The sequence below is a fragment of the Callorhinus ursinus genome, unplaced genomic scaffold, assembly GCF_003265705.2.
Source record: "Callorhinus ursinus isolate GAN/ISIS: 27379988/994484 unplaced genomic scaffold, GSC_fseal_2.0 scaffold57, whole genome shotgun sequence".
In the NCBI taxonomy this organism is placed as follows: Eukaryota; Metazoa; Chordata; class Mammalia; order Carnivora; family Otariidae; genus Callorhinus; species Callorhinus ursinus.
This window is the reverse complement of record NW_027397119.1, coordinates 4,181,568-4,204,047: the sequence shown is the minus strand read 5'-3', so window position 1 is coordinate 4,204,047 and position 22,480 is coordinate 4,181,568. Positions and strand designations below refer to the sequence as shown.

General features: G+C 37.6%; 1 protein-coding gene across 2 annotated transcripts in view; it reads left to right on the top strand.

The window, feature by feature from the left end:
• The first annotated feature begins 2,052 nt into the window (after positions 1-2,052).
• The window catches only part of KIF14 (kinesin family member 14), a 56,295-nt gene continuing 35,867 nt past the window's right edge, over positions 2,053-22,480 (top strand). For both annotated transcript variants that reach the window (XM_073884537.1, XM_025855315.2), the window contains exons 1-14: positions 2,053-2,359; positions 4,699-5,963; positions 7,644-7,898; positions 8,540-8,627; positions 10,263-10,361; positions 12,322-12,374; positions 13,167-13,197; positions 13,631-13,738; positions 14,843-14,959; positions 15,420-15,535; positions 17,161-17,333; positions 18,401-18,548; positions 18,809-18,872; positions 21,065-21,249. In XM_073884537.1, coding sequence (XP_073740638.1) covers positions 4,813-5,963; positions 7,644-7,898; positions 8,540-8,627; positions 10,263-10,361; positions 12,322-12,374; positions 13,167-13,197; positions 13,631-13,738; positions 14,843-14,959; positions 15,420-15,535; positions 17,161-17,333; positions 18,401-18,548; positions 18,809-18,872; positions 21,065-21,249 — 2,588 coding nt within the window. In that variant the 5' untranslated portion in view covers positions 2,053-2,359; positions 4,699-4,812. The remainder of the gene's footprint in view (positions 2,360-4,698; positions 5,964-7,643; positions 7,899-8,539; positions 8,628-10,262; positions 10,362-12,321; positions 12,375-13,166; positions 13,198-13,630; positions 13,739-14,842; positions 14,960-15,419; positions 15,536-17,160; positions 17,334-18,400; positions 18,549-18,808; positions 18,873-21,064; positions 21,250-22,480) is intronic.

The window sequence follows — 22,480 nt, the reverse complement described above, 5'->3', positions numbered from 1 at the left end:
AGAGAGCACGAGAGGGAGGAGGGTCAGAAGGAGAAGCCGACTCCCTGCTGAGCAGGGAGCCCGATGTGGGACTTGATCCCAGGACTCCAGGATCATGACCTGAGCCGAAGGCAGTCACTTAACCAACTGAGCCACCCAGGCGCCCATTTACGTTCTATTTTTAAATGAATTATTTTTGTGTGTAGGTTGATTCTTTTTGTGTGAAATACCATTGCCCATTTTTATATTGTTTCTTTTCTTATTCTACTTATAAACTTATTTTCTTTGTAAAACTGAAATAAATGTTTGTATCTGTCATATTTAATATATTTTTCTTGTTAGCTTATGTTTTATCATTTCATTATTACTTCCAATTATACATGTTTAAAATTTTTATGTATTTGAGATTGTCAGTCTTTCCCTTTGCCATATCTTTTACTTATAAACTGAATGACTATTTCCCGTAGATCTGATAAATATATTCTTTTTTCTGATGGTTTCTCTATAACTTAATCTTCGTTAATTTTAGAATGATTTTTAGAGTGAGTTTTAGAATAAGTACATTATCATCCATTCAGTTTTTCTATATAGTTGGAGCCACTTCTGGTTTCCCTTCTATCCCACTGAATACATTACCATCACCTGCACTTTTTGCCCTTTAAAAAATACTGTTGCTTGGGCCACCTGGGTGGCTCAGTCGGTGAAGCATCTGCCTTCAGCTCAGGTCATGATCCCAGGGTCCTGGAATCAAGTCCCACATTGGGCTCCTTGCTCAGTGGGGAGCCTTCTCCCTCTGCCTGCCGCTTCCCCCCCACACCCTGCCTTCTGCATTCTCTCTCTCTCTCTGACAAATAAATAAATAAAATCTTTTAAAAAATAAGAAAAAATACTGTTGCTCAAAAAAATTAAAAAATTAAAATAAAAATACTGTTGCCTTATAACATCTGTTTGACTAGAGTCTCCCATTGATCTCGTTATATTTCGGAATGTATTTTTGCTACTTTTTTTGTGTTTCAAAATCTTATTGGAATATATATTGAAACTGAGTAATCTTATGACAGTGGCTTCGGAATTCTAGTTACACCACTTACTTGGTGGTTGCTTGTTCACAAGTTTAACTCTAAACTTCGTTTGGAAACTGGGGATAATATTATTTGCCTCATAAAATTTTTAGGATTAAATGAAACAATTCCATGTACATTTAGTACACTTCCTATCTCCTTGCTTTGCATAGGAAATACTAGAATCGCGTTAATTATTATGCTTAGCTTGAGGACAAATAGCCATTTTTATAACTTCATTGTAAGGTGGATACACCATGGTTTTTTTTAGACTGAGGATTGACAAAAGTGTCACTGACACTCTTCTTATTTAAAATTCATCTTAGGGCGCCTGGGTGGCTCAGTTGGTTGGGCGACTGCCTTCGGCTCAGGTTATGATCCTGGAGTCCCGAGATCGAGTCCCGCATTGGGCTCCCTGCTCAGCAGGGAGTCTGCTTCTCCCTCTGACCCTCTTCCCTCTTGTGCTCTCTCTCTCTCAAATAAATAAATAAAATCTTTTAAAAAATGTTAAAAAAATAAAAAATAAAATTCATCTTAGCGGGGCGCCTGAGTGGCTCAGTCTTTAAGCGTCTGTTTTGGGCTCAGGTCATGATCCCAGGGTGTTGGGATCGAGTCCCACATCGGGCTCCCTCCTCGGCGGGAAGCCTGCTCTCCCTCTCCCACTCCCGCTACTTGTGTTTCTGCTCTCGCTATCTGTCTCTGTCAAATAAACAAATAAGTATCTTTAAAAAAATAAAAATGTATCTTAGCGGCTGCCCGGTGCAACTCAGAATCCAGCCCCTTCCAAGGGTCGGATTTAAAAAGAGCCCAAGCTCCACGACTTAGCGGAGCCCAGGGAGGGGCGGGCCCCGTTGCCTAGGAGGTGGGGGGCGGGTCTGGTGTTTAGAATCTTTGCTACCCAACCAGCGCCACTTCCTGGGGGCGGGAGGAGGCGAGGGCGCGGCGTCGACGCGACGTCCGGCAGCCAATCAGAAAGCAGGGCGCCCATTCAAATTGCGGCCTCGGAGCCCGCGGTGGAGGCTGTGAGTGGTGTGGACATTCTCCAGGAGGTCTTCGAGAGTGGGGAACCCTGCAGAGGGGCGAAGTATCTGTGTTGTGGTGGCGTGCGGGCGCTTTTTGTACCGGCGACCGCTGAGGTGCGAGCGGAGGCCTTAGCGCGGAGTCCCCTACCGGCCCCGAAATCCCGGTTGGCGGCGAAGGGGTCACCGAAGAACGCGCGCGGGCGGCACCTCTGTGGGGACTGGGAAGCTGGACTTCAGGGCCCCTCGGCCCGCAGCCTCACCCACTGAAAGGCTCGCCCAGCCGTTTGGCATTAAGAGGTACACTCGCCGTCCCAGCCCTCGGAGTGACTAGCTGAGAACCCATCCACGGGAATCTTTTGGTTCTGGTTGTGACTTAATTTCCTTCTTTCTATTCATGTCACTCCTCTTTAAACTCCCGTAGCGAAACTTCCCAAACAAAAAGCGCTGTCTATTTTTTAAGTGGCAAATAGTTTTTAGCTGCGGTAGAATTTCCAGAATCTTCTTGCCTTTAAATTTATTTCCGTAATAGGAACATTCTATATTTTTAGTTAAAAGGTTGAGGGCAGGTGCTTATATCCTGACGATTTTTTTTTTCCTTTTTTGGGGGCGGTGGTGGTGGTGGTGGTAATGATTATTACTTATTTAGAACTTTAAATTACTTAAAAGTTAACTTCTATTATATTCCTGCATAGCAGTATCTATGGAATAGTTTGAGCAAGTGTCATTTTACAAGTTAGAACCAGGCATGCAAATTTAAAGACTTGTTTACATCAATATTACCGGTTTGGTGCAGAGTTGACTAGAAGCCAGACCTTTTAGCTGTCACTGCTCTTCTTTTTCTTTTAAACCATTAATGCTGGATAGATGTTGTTGACATATTTATATACACACCTGTCTACTTTGTTGTCTAACTGCTAGAGGGCAAGCTGTCTACTTATCTAATCTTGCATAATTTTTCTCAACAGAAGCAATTAATTTACCTATTGTAGTTATTGTCTATGGTATTTATTTGGGAATACTCTGTTTGTGACCCCTCTCAAACTAATCTCCACCAGGCATTCCTGTATTTAACATACATTCAACAGGTATTACCAAATGCTTTATCCAGTCTTTGATTTAGGTGCCAGGGTTTCTGTTAGTCCCTTTCCTAATCTGCAAACAGAGAGTACTAAATAAAAATCTTTGCTGACATGCACATTCCTCCTCCCCCCCTTCCTCCCCCTCTTTTCCTTATTGTGTTAAAATACACATAACATGTATTATGTTTTTACATATACGTTTTAAAGTGTATATCCTTAAATACATTCACATTGTTGCGCAGACATTACCACTATCCATCCATCCCCATAATCCTTTGTCATCTTGTAAATCTGAAACTCTGTACTTATTAAACAATAACTCCTCATTTTCCCCTGGCCTCAGCCCCTGGCAACCACCATTATACTTTCTGTTTTTATGATTTTAACTACTCCAAGTACCTCATGTGAGTGGAATCATACAATATTTGTCTTTTTGTGATGACTTATTTCACTTAGCATTATGTCTTCAAGATTCATCCATGTTGTAGCATATTGCAGAATTTCTTTATAAGGCTGCATAATATTTCATCGTATGTAAATACCACATTTTGGTAAGCCATTCATCAGTCCATGGACACTTGGTTTGCTTCCATGTTTTAGCTATAACAAATAATGCTGCTATGAACATGGGCGTACAAAAGTCTCTTCAAGACACTACTTTTATTTATTTATTTATATATTTATTAAAGATTTTATTTATTTATTTGACAGAGAGAGACACAGCGAGAGAGGGAACACAAGCAGGGGGAGTGGGAGAGGGAGAAGCAGGCTCCCTGCTGAGCGGGGAGTCCGACGTGGGGCTCGATCCCAGGACCCTGGGACCAGGACCTGAGCCGAAGGCAGATGCTTAACCATCTGAGCCACCCAGGCGCCCCCAAGACCCTGCTTTTAAAATTCTTTTGGTTAGATAATCCAGAAGTAGAATTTCTAGGTCATATAGTAATTCTATTTTTAGTTTTTTTGAGGAACTTCCATACTATTTTCCCAGTGGCTGTGCCATTTTACATTTCCGCCAGTAGTGCACAAGGGTACAAATTTCTCCATGTCCTTGCCAACACTTGCTTTTTTGTTAGTAGCCATCGTAATGGGTGTGATGTGATATCTCATTGTAGTTTTGATTTGCATTTCCCTAATGATTAGTGATGTTGAGCATCTTCTAATGTGCTTATTGGCCATTCGAATATCTTCTTTGACATGCACTGTTTATATCTTTTAAGTCACTTGGCCTCTTTGTCCTGGTATAATGGAAGTCTGTGATCTGTGTATTCCTTCTAGACTAAGGAAATGGGAACAGGGTCTTGTCTTTGAAATCCATAGTATCTATCAGAGGGCCTGGCACATAATAGGGCCTTAGTAAATATTTGTTGCATAATTATTATAAGCTCTTTGAAGGCAGAGATTTGTCTGAAGCTGCTTGGGAACAGTATCTGAGGAGGAGATTGTGATTTATTCTAACGTATTCATTCCTCTGGGAAGTTACTTTCACAATGGAAGGTTCTCATATTTTTTAATGCCTGTTTAGAGTCTTACAATCTAATTTTTTTTTTTTTTTTACAGTTTAGCAGATAATTGGAAACTGATACATAAGATATGGCTGGAAGTCAAATGAACATCTAAAGAAGAGCTTCGGTTCTTCACCAACGTTCTTTTTTAAAACAAATTGCTGCCACAATGTCAGTATATACCGCACATAATAGAAATAACAGGGATATCCTTGGTATACCTTCTTCCCAAAAGAGTTCATCACTGAATAGCCTCACCCATAGTAGCAGACGTAAGCTGCATTTGAATTCGGGTATGTCAGAATGTGAAAATGATGATCCATTATTGAGATCTGCAAGTAAAATCAGAGACATAAATAGTACTTATGTGATTTCTGCCTGTAAAAAAACAGGAGAGGTACCTCTTACCCCTGACCCTGCAGGTAGATTGGCACTTCAGAGAAGAGTTACAAGGAACAAAGAATCATCTTTGCGTGGCAGTGAATTGGGAGACTCAACTGAAAAAACTGCAGAAACACGTCTTACATTACAACGTCGTGCTAAAACAGAATCTGTGGAAAAGTGGAAAACAGCTCAAACAGATTGTGTGGAAAAGTGGAAAATAGCTCAAACAGATTGTGTGGAAAAGTGGAAAACAACACAGAATGTGGAAAACCCAACAGAAAATGATTGTGCTTCCCTGGAAACGAGGAGAAAGGTAACAATTGTAAATAATGGTAAAGACTCTTCTGTTGCATCTTTTGTACCTTTAGCCAAAGACCGAAAAGACATTGAAATGATGTCTGATGAAAAACACAAAGAAACATTTTCTGCCCTCCTTGGGGCAAATGAACATGTCGCACTTCAATACTTAAGTAATAGAGCACCCACTGATTCCCAGAGTCAGACTAAAGTTGTTCCATCCGGACACTTGGCAACAAAGCCTCTTCAGAGCAAGTTGAACATCAAAGTGCCAGGAACAGGAAACTTGTATCATAGAAGTATTGGGAAGGATATGGCAAAAAATTCAAATAAATTTGAAAGCTTAGAAAAAAGAACACCTACAAAGTACATTGTAGGACACAAATGGACACCGAAGTGTGGCACGCCACAGCTTACAAGCCCAGCTGCATTGATACTGAAAAATAGGGTGCCTAGCCTCCAAGTTAAACAAAAGCCAAGAAGTTCTCTTCTAGCAAATGAAAAGGAAAGGTCACAAGAAAATACACTCCTTCTTGAAGAGGAAACAACAGGTCGGAACACCTCTATAGAAACAGACCCCTTAAAAGTAGAGAACAGTCAAGTGACAGTGGCAGTACGTGTGAGGCCTTTCAGCAAGAGGTATGTTACACCTTTTAAAATCTAAGGCCCAACTACTGACATGTAATGTGTCTAATTCCGCTCTGCCTTTGGAAAATGAGTGCATTCATGCATCTTCAAGCTTGGTGGTGGCATTTCTATGTAGAGAGAAATTTCAGTTTTAGTTGTAGAACCCTCATTATTTTGGATGATTGGGTGTAAAATTAAAACATTGAAATCACCATCTTTTGCAAATGTAAATTTCTTTAGATCTGCTGCTTTGAAAACGTCAGAATGACTTAAGTCTATAATGCAGTCTGCTTTCAAATCTGCAATGCTTGGCGGGCTCCTCTGTGTTTCCCTTAAAAAGAGCACTTGTTAGGTCACTTATTGCCCAAAGAGGTCCTTCCAAAACTCCATCCAGCATAGTATCACCCCCATTGTCATCTCTGATATATAGTAGTTATAAATGCAGTGATTTATTACATTTGATGTTGATGGTAAAAAATCTCTCTCCAAAGTGATTGTGGGTGAGATAGTCACAGATTACAGGTAGGGCTGAGAAAGATGGACATGACAAAATGTGAATGTGGCATTTAATTATTTTTGAATGTTTTGTGGCGTGACTGCGAAAAAACTTCAGAGTTCATAGTTGTTAGCTCTGTTGTATATCTAAGCAAGATGTGAGAGTATATGGTGACTGCTGCTGTGGGGGCAGGAACCCCTAGTTTGAAAAAAGGTAAGTTATACAGTGCTTTAAAGGCTGTTCGTGAAGATGTGGGGTTAGTAATAAGTGAGAGAACTGAGGGTGAGTTGGCTGGAGAGGATGGGGAAACCTCAAAGACGGGCCTCAAGGGTCACGGTAGGACGAGAGGCAACAGAAAGAACAGAGCTGGTAGGAATAAACCCCACAACGGATGACTTAGTAAGGAACCAAGTACCTGAGTTCAGACTCATCAGACAAGCCATGTAAACTGGGCTGATAGCAGGGGTGGTGGGGGCACTTGTCACATTGAAGAGGCAGGTGGATTCCAGAATAAATTGTGATCTAAAGCAGAGTTGGGGGCAAAAAGGGATATCTGGGCCAGACAAGGACTGATAATATTTTTCTGCAGATGTAGAGTAAGTGAAAGATTTCTACCTAAGTCTGAGCTGGAAGAAGGATGCACATGAAAATCCATGACTTTAAGGGCGATAATCTAACGGAGGGACCTTTGGATTAACAGTAACAGTAGGCAGTAGCCCAAAGAGATTTATGATTGAGACTTACATTTAACTGAGTTGGTTGAAATTATATTTGCATTTCATGTCAGGTTTATATAGATCTGCACCTCTGAAACATCTTTAAAATGTATTAAAAATTTTCCAGATTTGGACTGAAGAGTATAGGTAGATTATAGAGGGTGGGATGGGAGAAGGGAGAGCTCAAGAGAAAAAGGAAGAAGATGGGAAATCCGGTAAAAGTAGGATGATTTTTCAGACAAGCGATCTGGGACTCCATTTTCCCTTTAAGTGGTGGTTCTGGAGCTGTAGGAAATCTATATTTGGAAACCCACTATAATTATGTTAGCTGGTCTACATTTTCCACATAAAACTAAAGAATTATCTTGCTCTGGAGGAATGTGGTATTTAACTAGTTTTGAGGTTCTTATTATATTCTATGGAATAATACTCAAAATAATCACAGTAACTTAATATTTTTCTCTGTGCTTCTTTGTAAAGAGAGAAGATTGAAAAAGCATCCCAGGTGGTCTTCATGAATGGGGAAGAAATAGCTGTGGAACATCCGGACATGAAACAAGTTTATAATTTTATTTATGATGTTGCATTCTGGTCTTTTGATGAATGCCATCCCAACTATGCTAGCCAGACGACTGTTTATGAGACGCTAGCAGTACCCCTCCTCGAGCGTGCCTTTGAAGGCTACAATACCTGTCTCTTCGCTTATGGTCAGACCGGCTCTGGAAAATCATATACGTAAGTGTTATTCCAAGTACAGTTATTGAGAATGTTTCAGTCTTTGGTGAGAAACGATGTAGTTTTGATAGAAAGAATGTAGTTTTGAAACCACACAGATCTGGGCTCAAATCTCATCCATTTTATATACTGGTTCTGTGCAAACTTGGGCACGTTACTTAACCTCTGAGCTTCAGCTTATGCAGGAGATACTGTTTACTTTGTAAGTGTCATTGGCCCATTTTACTGTACATAATATGTCTTGTGTAAACCCAAGCCTGGAGAGGTTATTTTATAAATATTATTGTGAGAATTAAAAGTAGTCATCTAATAAATGGTATATATATATTAAAGGCTCTGCTTGTACTTTCTCACAACTCTCTGAATTAGATACCTCTTATTTATTCCCATTTTATAGAAGAGGAAATTGAGGTTTACTGGGGTTAAGTATCTTGTTTAAGGTCACAGAGCTAATAAGTGGTGAGATCAAGATTTGAACTCAGGAAGATCTGACTTCAGAGCCTAGGTTATTAGATATTAATAACACAGTTTAATTAGCTTGCTTCCCATTCACTCCCCCAACCCGTTTCCTCAAAGAGAATTTTAAAAAACTAACTAGTTTTATCCACCCCCACCCCTGCCATTCATTATGTATTTTCCAGGATGATGGGACTTAGTGAAGAACCCGGAATAATTCCAAGGTTTTGTGAAGATCTTTTTGCTCAAGTAGCCAAAAAACAAACTCAGGAGGTATGTTCTCATCTGTAAGCCTTCATATTAGACTAGGAAACAGTCAAATTAAAATCAGAGTCAACACCACTAAGGAAATAATGGAAGATGTAATTTTAAGTTCTAGGTCATTCTCCTTTGGAACAGTGGTATGGATGAGAGGTTGGAGATTCAAAATTTCAGAATAAATTCTCCTTGTTGGGCAGTGATAGAAGGATCATCTCTTCTGTCTTCTCTAGCTTTTTCGGCTTTATTACTTTTATGTATGTGTAGTGGCTTATAATGTGGCAGTTATGTAGTTACATGTTTGTAGTCAGGTAGGTACACAGACTTAACTAAGGACAGTAGACATAAACTTCAAAACAACATGAAGCAGAGAGTAGTGAAGCTGAAGTTTGAACCCAGATTCAGCTTCGAAAGCTGCTCTTTATGCTGCCCTACACCTGAAAAGTCTGTACTGGCTTCCCTTTTCTCTTATTCATCCGTACATGCAGCCAGTATTTACTGTGCATCCACTGTTTGCTGAACACTAGATCACTTTTCCCCAAATTTGCTTGATCGTAAGAATTACCAGAAATGTGTCGGGGCAGTTTTTCGTGTGTGTGTTTGATTGTGTGTGTGTGTGTGTGTGTGTGTGTGTGTGTGTGTGTGTGTGTATACTTGCTAAAAAAAAAAAAATCTCTCCTGGAGATTCTGATTTAGTTGATCTGGGCTACACCTGGGAATTTATAGTTTTCGTACTTTCCCCCTAGTGATTCTTGTGATAAGGGAAATTGGGGAAATACTGTGCAAGATTTGGGAATATGGAATTAAAAGACCCAGTCCCTGTAGTTAGGAGAGTATAAAGATGGAATGAATCAGTAAATAGCCAAGTACAATCAACTTACTGTTAAATAAATTGAAATAAATACTATAGAGTAAGAACAGTGCACTTTGAGAATATATAAGATTAGAGGGAGCCGGGTTTTCTTAGATGAGGGACAACTGAGCTTATTTTTGAAGGAAACATAGCAGTTATTAGCTTGGTGAAGAGGCGGAAGGACATTCTAGGCAGTGGGAGCAGCATGTGCAAAGCTTTGAAAGCAAGAATGTAGGGAGCCTTTGGGAATCTATAAATTGTTTACTTTGCTTTAAGCATGGAATTTGAGAGTGGAGGGTGACAAAAGATGAAACCAGAGAGGCAGGCAGAACTCAGCTTGTGAAGGACTTTATGACCCCTGCTTCCAGGAATCTAGAAAGCTATGGAAGGCTTTTAAGCAGGGAAGTCAAGTGATCATCTTTGCTCTTTAAAAAAAAATATATAGCTCTGGCTGCAGTGTGGAGAATGGATTGAAAGGAAGTAGAACTGGATGCAAAAAGACCAGTTATGGGACTTGTAAACTGTGTAAGGAAGGCATGACAAGGGGCTAGACTAAGGTAGTGACTGCACGGTTGAACATTTGAGAGATCTTAGTAAGTAGAACTTATCTTCTTTGGAGAAATGTCTGTTCAAGTCCTTTGCCCATTTTTAAATTGGGTTGTTTGTTTTTTTTGCTGTTGAGTTGTAAGAGTCCTTTATATATTCTGGATCCTAGAACCTTATCAGATATGTAATTTGCAAAAAATGCAAGGATTTTTAAAATAAGTTGCATGCTGTATTTCTATTCCTCCTACTAGGTCAGCTACCACCTTGAAATGAGCTTTTTTGAAGTATATAATGAAAAAATTCATGACCTTCTGGTTTGTAAAGGTGAAAACGGACAGAGAAAGCAACCAGTAAGATTAAAACAATTTATGATTTGTTTTTAATTTGTTTTTATAAATGCATATAGTTATACTAGTTCTCAAGATGATCTATATGGCTTTCAATTTTACTAAAATTGCTATCAGGGGCGCCTGAGTGGCTCAGCCAATTAAGCGTTTTCCTTTGGCTCGGATCGTGATCTCAGAGTCCTGGGATCGAGTTCTGCATCAGGCTCTCTGCTCAGTGGGGAATCTGCTTCTCACTCTCCCTCTGTGCTCTCCCTCTCTCTCTGAAATAAATCCTTATTTATTTGACAAAGAGAGAGAGCACGCACAAGCAGGGGAGCAGGAGAGGGAGAAGTAGATTCCCCACTGAGCAGGGATCCCAATGTGGGGCTCAATCCCAGGACCCTGGGATCATGACCTGAGCCGAAGGCAGTTGCTTAACCAGCTGAGCCACCCAGGTGCCCCAATAAATAAAATCTTTAAAAAAAAAAAATAAAATTGCTATTATATGATAGCAAATGCTTGGGATCTACAGTCTAAATGAGTAAATAGTAAATAAGCTAAACATTATTGTTAGTGGAAATTAAATTATTAAATTTAGCCTCTTTTAAAGCAAATATTGTATCAAAATTAAAGATAAAATATTTGTTTCAAGATTTAGTTGGACCACTTAAATCAAACACAAAATCCTGAAAACCAAAAAGCAGTAGAAGTTTAAAAATTGTATTGTTATTATAGAATATGTATCTTAATAGATTATTTAGTAAATTGGTATCTTGTACATAATATTTTCTGTGAAATAGGAAGTTCCGCAAATACATAATCTTTTTTTTTTAAGATTTTATTTATTTATTTGACAGAGAGACAGCGAGAGAGGGAACACAAGCAGGGGGAGTGGGAGAGGGAGAAGCAGGCTTCCTGCGGAGCAGGGAGCCCAATGTGGGGCTCAATCCCAGGACCCTGGGATCATGACCTGAGCTGAAGGCAGACGCTTAACCAACTGAGCCACCCAGGTGCCCCTACATAATCTTTTTTAAAAACTGCTATCAAAATGTAAAATTTTGGGGGTGTCTGGGTGGCTCAATTGGTTAAGCCTCCGACTCTTGATTTTGATTCAGGTCATGATCTCATGGTTGTGGGAATGAGCCCTTCATGGGGCTCCGCGCTCAGTGCAGCAGAGAGTCTGCTGGAGATTCTCTCTCTTCCTTTGCATTCCCCCCCCCCCCACTGCTTGCATGCTCTCTCTCAAATAAATAAAGTCCTTTCTTTAAAAGGATGTAAAATTTTTAATTTTGAAAAGGACATTGGAGAGCAAGAAACCAAAATCTAAAGAGGTCACTTGACTTATTCAAAATCATGTGTTTGGGCGCCTGGGTGGCTCAGTCATTAAGCATCTGCCTTAGGCTCGGGTCATGATCCTGGGGTCCAGGGATCGAGCCCCGCATTGGACTCCCTGCTTGGTGGGAAGCCTGCTTCTCCCTCTCCCACCCCCCCTGCTTGTGTTCCCTCTCTTGCTGTGTCTCTCTCTCTCAAATAAATAAATAAAATCTTAAAAAAAAAAAAGAATCTTAAACTTGGCATTTTCTTCTTTGACTTAAAAGTGTTTTAAATTTCTAGTTACAAAGTTTAAAACATAAAGTGTAAAACTGGAAAAAATTTTAACTGTCTGAAATTTACTGAATATATTTTAGAGAGCTAATATTTAAAAGCATAGAGATAATGGCTACGGCATGGCTTAAGAATAAGAACTAGTAAGATATTTGAGCCTACAGTGAACTGTGGCATATTGTGAAAAATTTGTGATACTGAAGCAGTGTCAATGCTTTACAGATTTGTGTTTGTGAGAACTTTTATATTTATCTCTGGATCAAGTAAAGGCAAATCTCTTTGCCTTAAACTCCAAATATAGAAGAAAAGATCATTTAAAATTGTGTTTATATGAAATACTTGTTATGCCCTTAATAATGCTAATGTTTGCTTCTATTAGCTGAGAATAAGGGAGCATCCTGTCTCTGGACCATATGTTGAAGCTTTGTCAATGTAAGTGTTTGGCTCAGCAAAAGCAAGGAGGAGAAAAGTAATGAATAGAATGAATGTTGTTCTCATTTGCCTCCCCAACTTTGAAAGTCTGGATAATTATTTAACCTCCTACCCTTAATAGTATTCAATTAATTTTTCCTCTCTTTCCAACTAGAGTGTTAGCTTCTTGTTTTTGTATTTGTTTATATCTTTCACAGCACCTGTAAAGTGCCTGAGTTATACTGTGTGTGAAATATTTGATTTTTCTCCCTTTTATCCCCTTTCCTCATTAAGTTAAGCCTTCCCTCTTGAGCTGCTTTTTATATCTATTACTTTAAGCTGAAGAGGGGAGAAGGTGCTAAAATGAATTTAGTGTTGAGAGTGTGAAACATGCTAAGAGTTGTTTACTTCATCTTTCAACTCTCCAAATGCTTTGTTAAAGGAAAGGGAAAGTGATTAGATATGGATTTAGCTCCATTCAATAAATCTGGGATTATGTTGAGACCCATACATACTAGCATACCCACCCCTACATATGTCAAGTATATGTTTCGGTCTCATGATTTAGACTTGAATATGTTAAGAGCTAAACTGCTTCATTAATAAAAGACATACTTTTTGGTAAAAAAACATTTTCTACCCTTTAAGAATGGAGATAGCGGAAGATTCTGTTGAGAGTCAGTATGATCTATGAATTATTCAATTGTGGTCTTCAGAGAGTAATTATGTAATTGAAAGCGTATTATTATTTTATGAGAATAAAAGTATAATTATCAGTAAAAACAATTTTGTCTTTTTCTTTTTTAAAAATAGGAATGTTGTCAGTTCTTACTCTGATATCCAGGTAAGATTGATTGTGTTTTATCTTCTTTCCATTAGATAGATCATAATCATAAGTATTCATAAGAATATTTCTCCTTAATTGCTACTTGCATAAATAAAAATTTACTCTTATTAATTCATTATGAGCTGATTTTGTTTATTAAACTTCAAAGGAATTACTCTTCTGAAGTAAAAATAAAAATTGACTATCATAGCAGCTTAGTGTTATTGAAATAGTCTTTTAGAGGTGTAATTTCTTGATTCAGATATCTGTGATGGAAGCAAAATTGACAATGGGAATACAAATTATTAAATGACAAACATTTATTAATTTCATTTCATAAACAGATTATAAAGTGCGTATATGTTGCCAAACATGCTTAACTGTTCTTTCTTAATTTGTTCCAATAAATTTTAGTTTGCAGTTCTGACCTCCCTCTCTTCTTTCTTGTAAGAGTTGGCTAGAACTGGGAAATAAACAAAGAGCGACTGCTGCTACTGGTATGAATGATAAAAGCTCCCGATCGCATTCGGTTTTCACCCTGGTGATGACCCAGACCAAGGTATTCTTTTTCTTGATTATTTTAAGAGTATGATAACATAAATATATAACATAATTGGATTTTAGTGTACACAGTAACTGAATGACTTTTGGTATATATGGCAGTATTTTTTTTTTTTACTGTTTGAAAACAATAATATATGATTATTAATTTATGATATCATTGATATTAATATGATAATAACATTAATGTATGATATGTTTTCAATACATGGTAATTGTATAGTATTTGGAAAAACATATCAGAAAGTCAAAGATTTTTAAAAATTCAACCATAGGTTCCACTACTCAAAGCCCCTCTAAATATTTTGGTGTATAATATTTTAGTTGTTTTATAATAACACTTACACAAATTTACAAAATCTTCAATAATTTTATGCCATTAAAATTCTTTGCCAAATAATCATTTTTCATGGTTGTATAATATTCCATTGACTACTCCAGTTCCTCTACTGTGGGCCATTTATGTTGCTTTTAAATACCTAGCTCCTTTGGGGTGCCTTCAGCTCAGTCCGAAGAACATGTGATTCTTGATCTTGGGGTCATGAGTTCGAGCCCTATGTTAGGTGGTGAGATTACTTAAATAAATTAAATAAATAAATGCCTTGCTCCTCTCATGCTGAGATAAATAATAACTTTGTACACTAAGCTTTTGCTCTATTTATGGTTGTTTCCTTAATATAATCGGGTAGTTGTGAGTTTTTATCTCTTTAAAGTAATTTCTTTTATTTTGGCATAATGCAAGCATTGCTCCATGTATTCTTGAATGTTTATTTTTTTATTTTTATTTTTTTAAAGATTTTATTTATTTATTTGACACAGAGAGAGAGAGCACAAGCAGGGGGAGCCTGATGTGGGGCTCGATCCCAGGACTCTGAGATCATGACCTGAGTTGAAGGCAGATGCTTAACCAACTGAGCCACCCAGGCGCCCCTATTCTCGAATGTTTATTATAAATTATAAACGATCACACATTTGTGAAGGGATAGTTTCAAAAATAAATGAGTGGTTTGTAATCTTGTATAACTTTCCCTTTCAAGACTTACATCGATAGCAAGTCACGGACAAACTTATGACATATTATATTAATGTCTTTTTGCTACAGACGGAATCTGTGGAAGGGGAGGAACATGATCACAGAATAACGAGTCGGATAAACCTGATAGATCTGGCAGGCAGTGAGCGCTGCTCCACAGCTCAAACTAGTGGAGATCGACTGAAGGTAAATATGAGGCTTTTCTGGGGTGCCTGGCTGGCTCAGTCAGCAGAGCATGTGATTCTTGATCTTGAGGTTGTGAGTTCGAACCGATGCCGATGTAGAGATTACTTAAAAGAAAATTTTTTTTTTTTTAAATGAGGCTTTTCTCATTTTAATAAGACTTATTCCCTAGGGGATTATTTTTAGGAGATTGCAAACTAAATATATTTAACAACAGCAAACAAAAACAAAAACTCTATCTGTAGTTTATAGACTGCATTGCTGTGGTTTAAAGAGAGATCTTTACTTTTTTGTTATGTTTAACTTTTCAAAGAAAATAAGTAAATTTTGAGTTGTATGAAAATTGGTAGTTTATAGAAGAAAATATTTACTTAGTAATTATATAAGGGAAGGAATATATTTTGTGAAATAAATGTATTGCTGAGCAGTTATTTTAAATTAGATGTTTTTATCTTGTGTACAGGAAGGTGTGAGTATTAACAAGTCCTTGCTCACATTGGGAAAGGTTATATCTGCACTTTCTGAACAAGCAAACCGAAAGAGAGTTTTTATTCCTTACCGTGAATCTGTTCTTACATGGCAAGTATCTTTTGAAGTACAGAGAATTGTATAAAATGTAGTGAATACTATGGGGAAAAGAACAATAGACTGACTTCATATAGCCTTGGGACAGAGAACAGGTGGTTAGCAGTGTGAATTCTAGAGTCAAACTATGTGGATTTGAATCATGGCTCTGCATCCTATAAGCTCTGTGACCGGCAAATCACTCAATGCTCTAGTCTCTTTCTTCATCTGTAATATGAGGATAATAACAATACCTACCTTTTAGGGTTATAGTGAAGATTAAATAATTACTATAATACTCTTAATACATAGTATGTGCTGTATTAGTGTAAGCAACTAGTACTATACTTAATGTTTTTAGTGCTTAATGTTTGAGCATATATGTTACCACCAAACATGTTGCTATGTGTGTAAAGTGAAATCGTTTTGTGTGGCACCCACTGACTAGCATTTAAGTGTTCAATAAGTATTTTTGTTAATGAATATGTTTTCATTAATCAGATACATTACATTCAAATTACATCTGTATAGATTTTTTTTAAAGATTTTATTTATTTATTCATGAGAGACAGAGAGAGAGAGAGAGAGAGAGAGAGAGAGAGGCAGAGGGAGAAGCAGGTTCCCAAGGAGCAGGGAGCCCGATGTGGGACTCGATCCCAGGACTCTGGGATCATGACCTGAGCCGAAGGCAGATGCTTAACCATCTGAGCCACCCAGGCGCCCCATCTGTATAGATTTAATATCCAATTATGATAAGCTATTAATATGTAATTCTCATAAGGGCTGCATCTCTACTTGATAGCCCTGTTGTGGGGCTCAATCTCAGGACCCTGAGATCATGACCTGAGCTGAAATCAAGAGTCAGCGGTTAACCAACTGAGCCACCCAGGCCCCCCAACCGCTATGTGTCTTTATAATTGGTTTATAGGAATGTAGTTGTCACCTGAAAACATTTAAGGAAAAATCTGATTTTTTTTCTTGGTGCCCTTTGAAAGCTAAGAATAGTGAAATTCATTCTGTATTAATAAAGATAGGTGTTTTAGTCTCATACTATCCTTTTTCCTCTAAAAGAAGGCTTTTGCATATTGTAGAAAACAAAATTTTTGTTTATATGCCCCTTCATCATTTTCAATATTTATTGAGCGCCTGTTCCTAAAGGTTGTGGTAGCACTGGAAATACAGAGATGACTAACACACATAGTTTCTTTCCTGAAGTAGTTCACAGTCTAGTCTGTGGAGTGGGAAGTGGTATCTTACTAAATATCTGATGGTTAACCATATTTTAAATCTTTGCTTCAGTTACTGTTTCTTATACTTATAAAAAGTATAAGAGAAAACAAAATGTTCATGAGATCTAAAAGTAAGTACAGATACCATGAAAGTTCTGAATGGTGGTGTGCATGGCTGGCTGAGTCCATAGAGCATGTGACTCTTGATGTCAGGATCATGAGTTCAAGCCCCACGTTGGGTGTAGAGTTTACTTAAAATAAATAAATAAATAAAAAGTCCTGAATGGTATGTGAGTGAAGAGGATAATACTGTATTATATACCCTATTAATTTGTTTTGTGCTTTCTACATAATTACTGCTATTAGGTTGTTGTAGACACAAAATCTAATTATAACTTCTTTTCCTTGAAGGCTGTTAAAAGAAAGTCTGGGTGGAAATTCCAAAACTGCAATGATCGCCACCATCAGTCCTGCTGCCAACAACATTGAAGAAACATTAAGCACACTGAGATATGCCAGCCAAGCCCGTATGATAGTCAATATCGCCAAAGTAAATGAAGATATGAATGCTAAGTTAATTAGAGGTGAAGATTTTTCTAAACATTTAATTATTTTGTAACAGTTAAATCTCAGTATTAATTTCAGTCATGAAAATACACAATTTAAGAAAATTAAAGATTTTTCTTTCATACCTACTTATAGTAGATACTAGTCATCATTCTACAATGATGGTGGAAGAGAGATGGAAGGATGATGGGAAGGAGAATTAGGAAAGGGAAAACAAACAGAAAATAGAGAGTAGGTAAAGGGGGAATAGCAAGCATAGAAAAATAATCTTACAGACTGAGTCATAGATGTGTGTAGCCTTTTCCTCTTACGACTTTTCCTCCATTGTCATTCTGTTTATCAGCTCTACTCTTGCTTAGTTCATTGATCTAAAGGACAGTGATCTAAAGGCTTGAGTTTTTAGCATAGGCCTAACTTCATTTATACTCAGTACTACTTTCTGTGTATCTCTTGGGAATCACCTGCTTAGGATGGACTTGAGTACCTGCAAGGAACCTTGATTTGAGCAGTTTTCTCTTTGCATATGTGGAACTGCCATCTTTTCATAGTCCTTTATCCTCTGACCCTTTTGAGCAGCAGAGGATGAATGGTCTTCAGACAAGCAGGCCAGAGAAGAACGAATTGGCTGTATCACAGCCCATCATCTCCCTTTTGGATTCCCCTCTCTTTCACAAATAGGGCTATTTTCATTAAAAATAAGTCTTCTGAACTCCAGCTTGAAAAATCTTTGATTTTTATCCAACATGTCTTTATAAGTAAGGTATGCCTTGGGACAATCCTGGTTTATGTCTGCTGCATCAGTGTGATTAATAATGTGCTTCTCAAAAGTGTCCCACTTTGAACAATACATTATATGGCCATACAACTTATGAGGGGGGAAATTCATAAAGATGGGAGCACTTTTTCAGGTTAAGACTAAGTAGAAATGTATAGGTAATGTAAGTAAAGTAAAATTGATTTCTATAAATATTCTATTTTATTTAGTAATATTTAAAACTTGAAATAAGTTTGGAGGATTATGCCTACTGTGGTAATGATTATATATCAAATGTTATTAATCATGCATCTTTTTGCAAATATTTAGAATTGAAAGCAGAAATCGAAAAGCTAAAAGCTGCTCAAAGAAACAGGCGAAATATTGACCCTGACAGATATAGGCTGTGCCGGCAAGAAATAACATCCTTAAGAATGAAACTGCATCAACAGGAGAGAGACATGGCAGAAATGCAAAGGTGGAATATAGTCAATATTTTAGATGTCAATGTGTTGCCTGGAATCCTTGGACTGGTGGGGCTGAGGTTGGTGGAGAGGGAGGACTTTAGGAGGGGTCTGTGGCTCTGTTTTCGTACTTTTTGTATGAATAGAGCAGTCCATCCCCAGACTATCATTTTTTAAATATTCCTAAGTGGTTTCTTAATCTTTATTGATTGTCTTTAATTCTCAATCTTATGCATCTGGATATTTTTAACTCTATTATTTTGTCTTTGGAAAGAGCATGGAAAGAAAAATTTGAACAAGCTGAAAGAAGAAAACTTCAAGAAACAAAGGAGTTACAGGTATCATTTCAACTCTCTAAACTGATTTGAAAATTAAATAAAGATGATAGTAAATATGTAAATCTAATTTCTCAAATACTCCTTGCATACTGACTCTATGCCAAGCAATACCATAAAGAGAAATAGTATAAAGGAGTGTTGAGATCAAGATTCTAATATACTCAGAGCCCATAGCTATGTTGGAAAGTTAAAATATAAACAAACCATCTAATTCTATTCACTTTGGTTCAACAAATATTAAATGTTTTTTCTGTGCCAGGTATGGGGTAGGCCAAGGTGAATAAAATGTAGTTTTGGCCCTCAAAGAGCATGTAATCTAAAGGGAGGTTTTCAATGTAAATAGATGACTGAAATGCAGTGTGACTTGACTAGGTTGAACCATATGATGCTGCCTTTTTTTAGGTAAGAAATGGTTGAACACCGGGAGTCCAATACGGTTCAACCTAAGGCAATGAAAAGCATGTAAAAGGAAGAGAAGCAGGAGACAGGAGGGAGTAATTAACTTTGATGAGGATGGTTATTAAGGAGGACTTCAAAGAGAAAAGGACAACTAAGCGAGATTTTGTTAGGCTACCGAAGTCAAGATTTCTAAGCAAGGAATCCCATGTTCAGAAACAGGAAGGGACAGCATAGCTTGGATGTCCACAGAATTCAGAACTTGTATATTAGTGCTGGTGACAGAGATTGGACTGGAGAGAAATGGAAGACTCAGATCATGACATAGTGAGGAACTTAAATTTAGGTGACTGGGAGCCACTGAAGGGTTTTAAATGGAAAGGAAGTGACATGAGCCGACTTGTGTTTTAAATAGATTCTTCTGGAAATGGTGGATTTGGGGGAGGAAAGACTGATGTTGGCTGGGAAGGTTATTCATCTAGGAGGCTGTTGCCATGGTGAAGGCCAGAGGTGGTGAGAGCTTGAGTAAGGCAGTGGCAGTGGGAATGGCTAGTGGAGGAGTTGGATTCAAAAGAGAGAAAGGAATTAAAATTGATAGGCTCAGAGGGTATTTTTGTGTGTGTGTGTGTGTATGTTGAGAAAATGGAAAAGTCAAGAATGATGCCCAGGTTTCTGAGATGTGCGCATTGCATTGTGAAATTATGAAGTCATCGTAGTGGTGAAAGAAGCCAGATGACAGTGGGTTGAGTGACTAAGGAGATAGAGCCATACATGTAAACTCTGAAAACCTCTAGTGAGAAGTCAGAGAAAGGGGCTGTGAGATTGTGGGGAAGTTTTGTTTTGTTCATTTTGGTTTTGTTTCTTTAAAGGATGGAAGACACATAAACTTTTTTATAGGAATCAAAACTCCTTAACTGAATGAGGTTCTAAAAGAGATTGGAGAGCTCAGGTCAAGAGCAAAGGTATTGGCAGTAAAGGAAATATTTCGAATGACTGGTAGACAGAGTACTATAAGAATTGAGAGGAAGGGGGAATATTCCTTGGGAATGGTGAGTCCAGCCTCACAAAGAGGTGAGATTTGAGTTTTGAAGATTTGGCTTTGAAACCTGGGTAAGATTTTGATAGGTAGAAAAAAGGAAGAGTGCATTCTAGGAAAGGAAAACTGTATGAGAGTAAAGGTGCAAAAGTTTAAGGTGTGCTCGGAGGAAGGTGTGCGGATCAGATTCATTGGAGCGGCAGTTTGTATACGGTCGTACAGAGATAAAATGGGCAGGGCATGTTTAGTTTATTGATTTTCAGGCTAAGTGATTTGAGTTTTATCTTGTAGGAAGAGAGAAGTGATTGAAAATGTTTGACTGGGGAGTTGACATTTTGAGAATACCCTTTCAGGAGAATTGATTTGATGTAGGATGTAAGATGAACTGAAAACGATAAATTATTGACAGGGCAATCAGGCAGCTGCTGCAGTAGTTCAAGTATGAGGTAATAAGGGTCTGAACTAAGGTGAGGGCAGCAAAGATGCAACAAAAGGAACTGATCCATTCTAAAGACCATCAGTAAGAAAAGGCACAGTTTGACGGTGATGGATTGTGAGGTCAAAGAAAGGGCAACATAGCTTAAAAATCTAAGAAGTATGATGGTTACAGTCATGGGGAAATCATGAAAGAGAGATTCTAAGAAACCTTTATTGAGACTTCACATACAGTGATTTTAATGTTTAAGGTAGACCATTTATTTTAGGTGGATTTACTAATTTGCTTTTTGTTAAGGTTAATTTATTTTCTGACTTCCACTAGAAAGCAGGAATTACATTTCAAATCGACAACCATTTGCCAAACCTTGTCAATCTCAATGAAGATCCTCAGCTATCAGAGATGCTATTATATATGATAAAAGAAGGAACGACGACAGTTGGAAAGTATAAACCAAACTCAAGCCATGATATTCAGTTATCTGGGGTGCTGATTGCTGATGATCATTGGTATGTTATTCTTCTAAAAAAAAGGCTCCTGTTCATTTTTTTAGTAGGCTTCCGTATCTTGATATGTATGGTTTCCTTCACATGAGGCATTCATTTATACTGAGTCTTTGGTATAATCCTTCCAATGCATCTTTTAGCCAAGAAAAACAGACATTCTGAGTGTTTTGTAAGGAAGATAGGTTAATTGCTGTCAATATGAGGTAGAATGTAATGCTCTCTATTTCTGTTTTGGTGTATGTGATCTGTTAGTTGAGGGGTCATTTCTTTTCCTAGAATTATAATCATTGGCATGAAATTAAACTTCTATCCATCTTATATGGCAGGATTTTCGGTTGAATTGACAAATTAAAAATTTTTTGTTTCATGTGAATTTTGTTCATATGAATTGAATGATTATATACATATTGTTGGGATGATAGTTTATGCAAACTGCTTTGGCTTCATGTTGTTTTCAAGATTCATTCATTTTGATGTTCTTTTATTTTTACTGCTGTGAAAGATCTTACTGTGTGCATTTATCTACCTTTAAATTATTACAATCTGTTTCTTGATAGACATTTGGGTTGTCTCTAATTTTTTGCTATCACAATATTGCTATGCATATTCGTGTACATATCTCTTGGTACAAATGTGAAGAGTTTCTCTAGAGTGAGTTTCCCAGATGATAAACTGAGATATGAGCCCTTAATGGTTAGCCAGTAGGAACTTAGGAGGCCTTATCTACCAGACTAGTCATGTCTAACTGTGAGCAAACTCTCTATTGACCACAATCTGCTGTATAAATATTATAATTTTCTAATTATGCTATAATAATTTTTAAAGTTTGGGAAACACTCTTAAATTATATCTAAAAATACTTGAGATATTAGGTTGGTAGGGTATGTCTTATTCAACTTTACTTGGTAACTTCACATTATTTTCCAAAATGATTATGAATTTTTACTTCCACACCATTGAGAGTGTCTATTACTCCACATCCTTGTCATCACTTTGTACTGGCAGACTTGGATTTATGCCAGTCTAGTGAACATGATATGTTATCTCACTGTGGATTCATTTTGCGTTTCTTTGATTAATAATCTCTTCATGTATTTATTGGTTATTTTAATTTGCTCTTCTAGGACTTGCCTGTTCATGTCTTTTGTCCATGTTTCAGTTGGATTGTTTGGTTTTTTCCTTAGTAATTTATAAGAGTTCTTTATATATTCTGATTGCCAAGCCTTTGCTTTAT